Raw genomic sequence first — 12,376 nt, 5'->3', positions numbered from 1 at the left:
AGCCGTAGTTCACTGAGAAGATACGCAAACAGCTGTCATTATCGTAAACGATTTCGTTTATTTCATAATCCTACGATTATATCGTCTGCGATTATGAACGCAATTTTGCATAGCTTGTCAGAGAACTACGGCTCTGTGTAGTAAATGCTGCTCCACCTGAAAGCAGGTGATGGAGATTTACTACTAATCACAGAACCGGCTTTACTGACAAAATGTGCATGACAATCTCAATTAATCGCGTTCGATTAATCGTGCAGCCCTCTCTGTTACTTAGTGCAGGAGAGAAGTATCCTCAGCTTAACAGAGCTGCTCACACTTACATCTGAGAATAAAAACTAAGAGGAGCGAAGAACATGTTTGTTTGGAAACCAGTTACAATTTTAAAGTTAAATTTGTGTTTAAATTTAAGAATGAAATCATTTACCTGTTGAGAGTGTGTTGACAGTCTGTTTAGTTGGATTGCTGAGCACCAGAAAATCAGTAATGAGGAGCTTTCACAGTTACAGATTTGAAAAACAAAAAGGCAGGAATAAAGAACCCTAAACTTTAACACAAAGAACCATTTCAGCATAAAGGGGTTCTTCATGATGCTATGGTTCTAAATAGAACCGTTACTACATGTAAAGAACCTTTAAAGCTTTAAATAGTGTTGGGCGGACACAGGCCGGTTATGCTGCGGGCGGTTTTCTTGGGACACTTTATAGGCCCCATCCCATAGCACAATCCCTGACTGCTGTCAGGTATCTGAACATCATTGTGGACCATGTGTGCCCATTCATGGCAACTGTGTTCCCACATGGTGATGGCCATTACCAATCTGCGTGCATTGAATTTATTTAATACACGAGTTTCACAATTTGAGTTGAATTACTGAAATAAATGAACTTTTCCACGACATTCTAATTTATTGAGATGCACCTGTAATGCACCATGCCAACACTGACAGAATTGTCAAGGAGTGGTTCGAGGAACATGATGGTGAATTTCTGTTAATGTCTTGGCCTCCAAATTCACCTTACATGAACCCCGTGAATCCAAAAAGCGGGTTTTCGCTACATCACCACCACCACGCAATATACGGGAACTGGAGGACCTGCTGTTGACGTTATGGTACCAGATACCAAAGGAGACTTATCGCCACCTCGTCGAATCAATGCCAAATGATAGTTATAATAACATGCTATCAATAGGAATAACATTTTGCAAGACTCAATCTTACATCCATAAAAACATGAAATGTTCTTTATTTCCCTGTCAGCATGTGCCCTCCCATGTTAGCGATCCTCTACAAAAAGGAAAAGTGGTTAGGTCTTATAGCAGAGAGAAGGAATGAAAGCTGCAGGAGGGCAGACAACTTCTGGTTATAGTTTTTATAAGAATGGTAAGCATTGCGAGAGAAGCGTTTTTATCCCTTTGCCTCAGTAGTAGTGTCAAAAACATGTGACACACAGCAGCCAATAGCACTTGTGTTTTTTTTTTTGTTTTTTTTTCGAAACATTCCCAAACGCATTAACTATATCATGAAATATCTCCATTCTCACCTTTATAGATTATGTTACTTGATCTATAGTGGGTCAAAATAGCCTAATAATGTAGTCTATTAGCTAGGCCTATACATAAAATCCTGTCTGTTTGCTTAAAGGGGTGGTTGATTGCGATTTCACTTTTTTAATGTTAGTTAGTGTGTAATGTTGCTGTTTGATCATAAACAATATCTGCAAAGTTACGAAGTTGAAAGTTCAATGCAAACGGAGATATCGTCAACAATATCTGCAAAGTTACAAAGCTGAAAGTGCAATGCAAACGGAGATATGGTCTTTTAAAATTCTGGCAGTTTAATGCCTACAAAAACGACTGGTAAGGGACTACAACGAGTTACTTCCCGGGTCCGTTACGTCAAGAACCCAGAATTTTACATAAACCCCGCCTCCGGGAACATGCAGCAAAGGGGGCGAGGCCATGCTGCGCTGCTTTCGAGAAGAGGAAGAGAAAACTAGGGGTGCACGTAAAAATCTATTCATATATGAATCGCGATTCTGTCTTCTAACGAAATCTAATGGATTCACAAGTTTCAAATCAATGTTCTAAAGCAGCAGTTCTCATCCTGTTCCTGGCCTCGCCCTGCTCTGCACATGCTCTGCATCTCTCTCTCTCTCTCTCTCTCTCTCTCATTCAGATCATCAGCTCAGTGAATACACTTATTTTGACATACTATAGTTATGAGAAGCGTTATACATGGACGCGCGTGCAGTTGCCGAACTGTATTAAAGCTTTAATCAGAATAAAACCGTATATTAAAAGCTAACAGAAGCAGTAGCATTTACAAATAACAGCGTATCTAAAAGTATGAGACAACAACAAACAAAAATCTTAGGCCTACCATTAAAAGCCGTGCTTGCACAGGTTCTGCGCGATCCTCTTCACTAATATCCTCTGCGTCTCAATCGGGCTCAAATTGATAAGCAATACAGACGATGTCATTGTTTACAATACAAACAGAGCACATGCCGCTATGTTGAGGGGCGGGACGTTTGGACGCGCGGCTAGAGGCGGTTTAGCCAATCACAACACACTGGGCTAGCTAACCAATCAGAGCCCATCGTGTATTTCTGAGGGAGGGGCTTCATAAAAGCAGGAAATGATCAGTGCGTTCAGAGCAGAAGGGACAGAGAGGTGTGGAATAAAGGTAAATTATGTGATACGACTGACTTTGTATTTAATGTGAATTTAATAACAATATTGTAAGTTACTAATTATAACACTTTCATTTTACAGAGAGCAAAGAATATTTACATTAACAAAGAACTCTCGTCTAGCCAGAGTTCAAGCACTCTCAAAAACTCCCATTAAAATCACTGAAGCTGTTTACACTGTGAAATGAATATCTTACTTACAGATTCATACACACATCTGCACTTTGTTGTTTCTAACGAGAGAATTCGCCAGAAAGAGGTATTCAGTCAGCAAGCTTCACAGTCAGTAAAGCAAACACCGGCATTTTAGCGATGACTCATCTGAACACCTCTGATTGGTCATTGCATTCATAAGCTCAACAGCACTGTGTGTGATTGTTTAATGCGCAGTGCTGTAAAAACGCGTCTGTCTCTGGCTCAGCGCCAGCCAGCGAAAGCAGATTTGAATTTAGCAGCTGATGATATGACACGCTGAACGATTTAATCATGCTGGTGTGATTGTATCAAATATAGAAAATATTAATCTGCTATTTTTTGTCTTTAGGAAGCTGCATTCAAAATCCACTCGGCTCAAACATCTGAGGGGGCACGTGCCCCCTCACTTTGAAATGGCATGACGCCTCTGGTCGAGCCTCATTGATTATAAAGGATTTTTGTTCCAGCCTCATTGATTATAAAGGATTTTTGTGAGATCGCGATAAACTGAAATGAATGACAGCTTTATAATTATTATAGGGAGCGCAGAGAGCGCTTTCTTGGCTAAATTATTCAGAATTTGAATAAATTTTGTTTTTCATGATGCTGTTGGACCAGTGACAGCTGCACGCTGTAAAGTTTCGGGAGTGACGTCCGCATATAGACTGCGACAATTTTTTGAGAATGTGCCAGTTCAAATTTTACGTGGTCGCATTTGTGCGAGTGCATGGTCTGCCCTGCTCCAAAGCGTCTGTTGCATACAGCGAGGCACACTTTAGCAGGAGTCAGATTTCACTGATCACGTGAAGAGAGGCGCTTTCAGTGCGAATGCTTCAGGTGTAGAGCCTGGTTTATACTTGCTGTGTCAGCACAAGCACGAAGGTGCGGAACACAAGATCCAAGGGGCGTGGTTGGATCAAGATCCAACTCCTCCCACCTTACATATACCTATTGGGGCTACTGAAGGTGCGCGCAGCACGCGGTAAAAATGACGCAAATATTCAGTCGCTCTTCACTGCAGAACACAAGATCCAGGGGGCGTGGTTGGATCCACATCTAGGGGGTGGAGATTGGTAGGTCTAGGGATGAGGGGGTGGAGACAGGTAGGTTTAGGTATATGTAAGGTGGGAGGAGTTGGATCTGGATCCAACCACGCCCCCTGGATCTTGTGTTCTGCAGATGAATATTGAGGATATTATGGAAGGCGGCGGATTTGGTTTTCACACTAAATTAAAATAAAAGACCGCTTCATAAACCAGAGAAGGTGAACATGTTGGTATTCTTGTGGGGAAAAAAAACACATGCAAGTCCTGTCACCGACAGCCAGTTTAGTTTAACTTTTCTTTTTGTTTTCGTTTTAAAAAGCTTGTTATCTTTGCTGTTTACCTCACGTTACCCTATGGAGGCTTTCTTTCATTTTTTCGTTTTTTATTTATTTGATTCCTCACTGTTTGCTAAACATTCTGTAATTTATTAGTCAGTATATAATATAGCATGTGGAGCCATGCCTCATCTTATTCGTTTTTGTTAATAAACGTTATGTAAGCTAGTTTGTCATTCATTATAGTCTACTGTTTTATTGTTGTTGTGCTTTTTAATTAAAACTAACAATGAATCAATCTTTTGTTTTAGTCTTATAAAGTGAAAGGTGTATAGATATAAGCAAAACAGACAATTGTCTTTTCATGTAAAATGTGATACCAAGATCACGAATTCGAAAGTGAAAGTGAAAGCATCCAAAGTCCGGCTTATAACACAGCAAAAGAGGAATTCCCGTTCACAAAATTCAAATCACAAATAATTCTGATGAAAAAGAACGGGTTGAATGTTGAACACTCGTTACCTAATAACTATAAACTATGATAAAAGTTCTATAGAAACTACGGATCCAAGGCACTTCTTCCCTCTCTGTTTAAAACGATATTTCATATCCATAGCCAGACGATTAAATTCAGAATCTTGATCACATATCCGTCTTAATCTTTGGAATTGACCCAATGGAATGCTTTCTGTCAGATGTTTTGGATGAAAGCTCTTTGCGTGCAAAATGGTGTTACGGTCTGTATTCTTTCTGAAAAGTGAAGTATGTAGACATCCATCTTGATCTTTATAAATAGAAATGTCTAAAAAATTTATTTTCTCCTGATTGTATTCGAGGTTCAACTTAATGCATGTATTTATGGAATTTAAAAATGCATGAAAATTTTGTAATTCGGTTTCATCTCCTTCAAAAATCATGCAGATGTCATCAATATATCTGGTCCCACCATTTTATTTTCGTAAAAAAAGGATTAGTCGTAGCATTAAACACATACTCCTCCTCCCACTGTCCCAAAAAAAGATTGGCATAATTTGGTGCAAAACATGCTCCCATAGCCGTACCTTTAACCTGTTGGAAAAAGTTATCTTCAAACACAAACACGTTATGTTTCAAAGTCCATTCCGTTAGTGTCAGGATAAATTCTGCTGGAGGACTCTCATCCATCAATCCAGATGTTAAGTAATATCTTAAGGCTCGAAGGCCCTCATCATGGTTGATGTTAGTATATAAAGCCTCCACATAAATAACTACCAACAGAGAGGCAGGATCAACAGAACCAATATCCTTGATTTTTTTAATTGCATCTGTTGTGTCCACAACTGTTGTGTATGATAAAAGTTCATCAGCATGCATTGATTAATGCCATGTTGTAGCAAAAAAAAAAAAACTGCGACCAAATGATGTGCTCCTGCGACCAACTGAGAAAGTCGCAAAAGAGCGACCAGTGAGAAGAATGAGTCTAGATCCCTGTTTAGCCTAAACGCGGCATTATGCGGATGGCACTATCAGTGAACAGGGCAAAAATATGTCAAAATGTATAAGGCTAGAGCACCCTCACTGATTTCAGAAGCACCCTCAGTGATTTGATTCAGGAACCGGGTCTGCCTGTATCTGGAGATTATAACTTTATATATTTCTATATTAGCCTATATATATTTACCCCATATATTAAACCGTGTGTAGCGCTCTAACACAATGTAGCCTACTGTACGTGCATTGAGCGACCATGCATGGTCCTCTCCAATAACGTACCCATATAGCACACAAAGTTATGACAAAATGATATCCCAATATACAATTTCATGATAGATTTCCCAGGATTCTTTAAAAATCATATCTGTATTAAGTCTCTGCATTGTTCCAAAGACGGCTCTAGTTCTCAACTGAACGTGCGGGAGAAGCATCACTAAATTTGGCCAAAGAAAACTTGTTAAAATCGAAATTTTTCTATATGAATTTGTGCATTTTTCAAATGTTTATTAAAAGTGCAAAAATTCATTAACAAAAATCTGAAAAGAAGTCAATATTTAACTTTTTCGGGCAGCGTTTTGTGTGTACGGTTCTAATCTCAATTTTGGTTTTCAGCATAGCATTTAAAAATACAATAACTGTTCTTTTTTCGTTTTTTCCGTCATGGTTAAAAAACTAAAAACGAATGGACGCAAAAGTACACGGACCGGTAAATTTTTCTATATTTTGTTTCTCAGTCTTACACCTGAAAACTAAAACGTGAAAAATGAAATGAAGAAAATCGTAAAAAGGTCTATTTTCAACCAAGGAGCTTCCTTTTCTCAACAGCATTTGCAAAGGTCACTGGCAGGGGGAGCAAAGACGCGGCAAATTATTACAATGGCATGTTTAGAAGGGCATGCAGAAATGATCATTAACATGGTTACTGATAATATGAATTATGAAAATATTTCTGCACACCTACTCCAGATGGGTGTGCAAAAATGCTCTGCAATTAGTGTTCGCAGATTTTGCAGAGAACATGGCAAAAAAAGACAAGGCCACGTTGATAATAGCCATCCACTTATTTAGCATTCAACAGAAAGTGGGGATTGAAAGAAAGGTATATGGAAACAGAAGAGAAGATACTGTTATAACCAGGTAAAATCTAGAAGTCTAGAAATTAGAGACAGTATTTTCTAAGTGAACATAATTATGCCACATCTGTATGATTTGAATTGCTGGATAAAAAAAAACAAAAACAAAAAAAAAAACAGGATACACAGGCATTTGATATGTAAAGAACTGTCTACATAATGCTATGCTTATCAAACATCCAATGTTCTCATGGGATTTGTTGGTTTAAAAGACATGACTTAGATGTCATTCTTTAAACACATGCTGAACATCTCCTAAAAAAAACAAAATGGTGGTTTAATTGGTACACTTCAGCTTTCTCTGCCTGGACAGAAGACATCCAAAAATAACAGATTCCAATAACCAGCATTATAGATTCTAATACAGGTGGATTAATTCTCAATAAAGATAAAAATAAATATTATTTTAAGAGATCCTTTTATCAGAAGAGACATACAGTAAGCTACACTTATTACCGGGGTAATCTCCTGGGTTAAGCTGAGGTTAAGTGTCTTGCTCAAGGGCACAATGGCAATTACTCAATGCTCAGATTTGTTTGGCCTCAAATAAGCAATTTTCCGGTTACCAGCCCTGAACTTTAGCTGGCCTGCAACACTAATGGCCTGCACAAACAAAATGGTATAACATTTTAGCTATTTTAGCTACATGTATTCATGATTGACTAGCTTTGAAAGTGTAAGATCCCATCCTCCCTGCAAATCACTCTCCAAATCTATGCCTTCTCCAAAACACATGAACGTGCTCAGGCAGACCAGAGACGAGATGGCTTTGGTGGATTGCTGAATGTAACGCTGTCAGATTACCTCGTGTCTCTGTGAGAAAACACTGCAGTACAAAGCACATAATATTACAATAATAATGCCTTCCACCCTTGCTCTTTCTGCAATAGCGTAATAGGACGCACTTATGACATATCATGTCTGCCCGAACAGGGTGCGGGGAGGTATGCAAATACATACGTTGGCAGGCAGATAGGAAGGCCTATCGTAGCCCTCAGACCGAGGGATATGTTTGGATGAACATTTTATGGTCCTACGCTTTCCACAGACAATATAAATACATATAAATGCATTTAGACAACTTAACTTAGTGATTGCTCTCAGGATGTGAAGAGGCTTTCAATCAGCATAACAAAAATAAATAAATGTTTTAAAGCAGGGGTGTCAAGCTCAATACATGGAAGACAAAAGCCCTGCAGAGTTTAGATTCATCTCTAATGGGCTCTATGCACGATCACTTTGTTTTTCCTAAGGATTTTTATTTACATCTGGTGTTGCACCGGTAGCCACTGTTCCTAACGAAGAGCTTTCAGAAAATGACAGAGGAGAAGATGACTTTTCAGCTTAGAAGAACTTCCCCGGATTACTCTAAATGCTGTTCATCGCACTGCAAGTCTGTCAGCTGTCACATCAAAACGGAAAAGGTAATTTTCAAGCATTTCAAATTACATCGACAACTTTAGGGTGAGTATTGTGCTATCGTCTTCTAGCAAGTCTAGCTAATAAGGCTGGATAATGCTGTATGAATTCTGTGCCAATTTGATCAGCACTTAAATGGAGTTTAGCTTTAAACCCCATTCACTTCAAATTTTTATGACTCCTAAGAGATAGTAGCAATAATAACAGAGCTCCCGGTAATCCACGTTTGTTTGCATTCGTCATGTGGCTCGGATAGGTGTTTGCTGTGATAGGAACATCTTCACTTGACAAAGTGTTCCCATTTTTAGATTGCCATGTATCATAATACACCTTAATTCTGACAGCCCATACTAATATTTTCATTTATTTCTGTACCCAGAAGCTTGAATTGATTGTTTACTTTTAATATAGCAGTTTTCCAGGGATCCCTAACACAAACATGGTGAAGCTGTTCAGTAAAAATGCAAACAAGATCACAAATGGTAAAGGGATAGGAACATCCTATTAAATATTACTAAACACTTTTTACAGTTTTGTATGTTTGCAATATTATATAGACTATTAATTATTCATAACTTAATTTAAAATATATATTAATTTAGATAGAATAATTTAAAATGCAACTGAAAGTAATTCAAAATACACCTGAATTCAATTCAATATGTAACCCTATTTAATTATCTTCACAGGTAGTTTTAAAGGATTCCCAGCCTGTTGTTCTTGTGTTGCTAGGACAGCTGTGTGCATCCATATTGCTGCAGCACTGTACCAGAGAGCACGCTATTCAGAACTGAGAATCAATGCAGTTCTTTCTGTACAGAGCTGCAATAAAATGAAGCAGAGCTGGCACAAACCTAGAACAATGGTTCATTTAAGAGAATTATTGGTATGGTATGCTTTGGTATGCTTAGCGAATCAAGCCAGGGCATGTCAGTGGGATGGTGATCCTGTTTGCAAGACTGAAAGAAAAGAAACTCATGGAGATGATAAGGTAGGAGTAGACTGTAAATGTATCACAGTGTAATTGTGTATTGTTACATTACCTTTTCATATATTGCTAAATTCATAATATATAGCATGCCTAAATGATTGGGCCTTGCAGAAAAAAGTGGTGGATATGGCACCATTCATAATGTATGCAACTTTTTTTAATTGTCAATTTACCCTATACCTTTTTTTTTGTTTTAGGAGAACACTTTATAGCGGTGTCACCAGCGAGCTGCCTGTCCTATCAGTCCTTCAAGTGGCAGAAGTGTTAAAAACAGTTATTACAGTTATTACCGTTATTTCAGACTGTACAAATAAAACCAAAAATTAATCCATCCCAAGGGTTTTGTGTAACGCCAGATCTCTCTGTGGAAGAACGACTGAAAGGTGGACCATGAAGAGGAAGAACTCATCGATGGGCTGCAGAGACTTACATTGTCAAAATAAATGTCAAAATGATGATACAAAAAATGCATGTAACGTGTTCATCAAGAGAGAAAAATAAATATAAATAACATTTATTTTCTTTCTCTGTCACAAACAATACAATATCAATATTTACCATTGCATTGCTCGTTATTCCAGCTTCACTCCTCGTTGTAGCCGTCCTTGCTCTGGTCACACAAACCATGTTGTAGGATGTAGGTTCAATAAGTCTCCAAAAGGCCATTGGTTATAAATCAAAAATCAAGATTGCATATGAGACATGTTTTCAAAAAATACACACCACAGAATCTAATAACAATGCAAGTTAGTTTGTCTACACTGAACCTGAAGTTTACTTTAAAACATGCATGGTTGTAATGTATTGACATGTACTTATGTTTATTTTTAGGTGAATCATCTATTAACACGTTAACAAGTATTGCTTTGAAAAATTCAGGTTTTTTTAAATTTTTTTTTTTTTTTTTTTTTAAAGTAGTATATAATATATTCGTTCATCGAGGCCTCACACTCCATCCCAGTAGGTGGCGGAAATGCACCTTAAGCTGGTTTGCCACTCTTTGTATACAACTCAAATACACTAGTTTAATGCATACTAGTGATTAGATACCTGTCATCAAAAGGCGTACATGCAGGTGAACTTCGGATCAGAAAAGCGCACATTGTACATTCAAGGTATATCCTTTTTTTTCCACTTACAAACCGTAAACAAAGCAGCGTTTGCATACCATTTCGCAGTACTTTTTCGCTCACCACAGAGGGATTCGCTTGTGCAAATATGTTTGATATCTGCAAATGGCACTGGCATTGTCAGCACTTGGTCTTGCTATTGTAGAAGAAGAAAAGGGGAATAGGAGGCGTAAAATTCGGAGAAACCGCACTAAATGGGTGAAATCTTGGATACTACAGCGACAAGCCTTTGTCGAGAGCTAGAGAATAGAGATAGCAGAAACCTCCGATTTTAAAATTTTCGCTCGTATTTTTCCTGTTCAGTTCCACATGTTGAAGGAACTCATCAGTCCGATCATCCAAAGGCAAAACACAAACTAACGTTACCGTGATTGTATCGCCGTCGGTGAACGCCTCATGATTACACTGCGGTTCTTGGCAACAGGTATGCAAGCTAAAAGCAATAGTACACCTTTTCTTTTCTTTTTTATACTACGCATTTTAAGTCTAAGGTAGATGTACTTTCATTTTGAATAATGTGCTTGAGCTAGCTTGAAATTCTAGTTCTATATTGTGGCAAGTCTACTAACAAACTTATTTTTAATTGTTTATAATACAGTAACAATTTAATGCAACGAAGGAGTGTAATCAGCCTGTTTTATAGATATATAACTTACCTTAGCTGTAAGGTTTTTGATAATGCCTTTAGAAAATGCCTACAAAAAGTGCTTGATTGACACTGGAAAATGTGTTGAAACCATTCAGTATAGATAACTGTGTTATGTGCTTTCTATTATTTACAGGGGAAAGCTTCAGGAGCCTAACCAGTTCCGAGTGGGGGTATCAACCATTCGACAATTCATTCCTGAAACCTGTTCTGCAATCTACCAGGTTTTAAAAGATAAATACCTCAAGGTATGCGTGTTATATCTGTTTATATATCCATGTAATTTTTTTAAAGATATTTTCATTTTATGAATCCTGTAGCTGACATGAAAGAAGCCAACATGTGTTCTTAGATGTAATTTTTTGGTATTTCGGTGCCCTGACACAGTGGAACAGTGGCAGCAAGTAGCAAATGGATTTGAGACTCAGTGGAACTTCCCAAACTGCCTGGGTGCTCTGGATGGAAAACACATCGACATTCGCCCCCATCCTGCATCTGGATCAACATTCTACAATTACAAGCATTCATTTTCAATAGTTCTAATGGCACTGGTTGACAGCAGTTACAGGTTCCTGTATGTAGATGTTGGGTGCAATGGACGGATTTCTGACGGTGGAGTGTTTGGGGGGTGCTCACTGCAGAATGCCCTAGAAAATAGAACTAACATCCCTGCCCCTGCACCACTTCCTGGTTCTGACCAGCTGGCTCCTTATTGTATTGTGGCAGATGAAGCATTTCCCTTGAAGGAGTATTTCATGAAGCCATATCCAAACCGCAGACTATCAGTTCAGCAACGCATCTTCAATTACAGATTTCACGAGCTCGGAGGGTGGTAGAAAACGCTTTTGGCATCCTGGCAAATCGTTTTAGAGTCTTTCTAACCACCATTAACATTCAAGATACTGCCAAAGTGGAGGACATTGTTTTAGCTTGCTGTGCTCTGCACAACTTTCTGCGGACAGAATACGGTGAGCTATACATGTTAGGAATCGACCAGGAATGGCCAGATCATGACACTGTTCCAGGAAGATGGAGACAAGACCCAGACTTACTGCAGGCCCCCCTGCCAAACACCACCAATACAACAACACGAGCCAAGCGAACAGGGACGAACTATGCCAGTATTTTATTTCAGAAATTGGTGCAGTGCCTTTCCAGTGGAGCAAAATATAGCTAGTGTGTATATGTATACAAAGTTTAGTAAATTAGTAGATATTGCACACTGACATATTTGTTTACAGTACTAGACATTGTTTTCAGTTTCATGACTATAGTGTGACATTGCTAAATAAAACTTAATTTTTTTATCAAATTGTTCTCGTGTTCTTTTGAAGAAAAAAAAAAAAGTATTCTTTACCCAGTCTTATATATACAC

General features: G+C 38.3%; 2 protein-coding genes across 2 annotated transcripts in view; one reads left to right on the top strand and one right to left on the bottom strand.

Moving 5' to 3' along the window:
- The window catches only part of LOC107734282 (collagen alpha-6(VI) chain-like), a 56,430-nt gene that overhangs the window by 42,100 nt on the left and 1,954 nt on the right, over positions 1-12,376 (bottom strand). The gene's annotated exons all lie outside the window — the stretch shown is intronic.
- Positions 8,674-12,279, top strand: LOC107734266 (uncharacterized). Its single transcript, XM_016546179.1, has 4 exons — positions 8,674-8,716; positions 10,265-10,340; positions 11,138-11,249; positions 11,376-12,279. Exons 1-4 carry the CDS (start codon positions 8,674-8,676, stop codon positions 11,835-11,837), a joined length of 693 nt encoding a protein of 230 aa, XP_016401665.1. The 3' UTR covers positions 11,838-12,279.

The sequence above is a fragment of the Sinocyclocheilus rhinocerous genome, unplaced genomic scaffold (assembly GCF_001515625.1).
Source record: "Sinocyclocheilus rhinocerous isolate Xijiao unplaced genomic scaffold, SAMN03320098_v1.1 scaffold730, whole genome shotgun sequence".
In the NCBI taxonomy this organism is placed as follows: Eukaryota; Metazoa; Chordata; class Actinopteri; order Cypriniformes; family Cyprinidae; genus Sinocyclocheilus; species Sinocyclocheilus rhinocerous.
The sequence above is the reverse complement of the archived record's forward strand: the minus strand, read 5'-3'. Positions and strand labels throughout refer to the sequence as shown.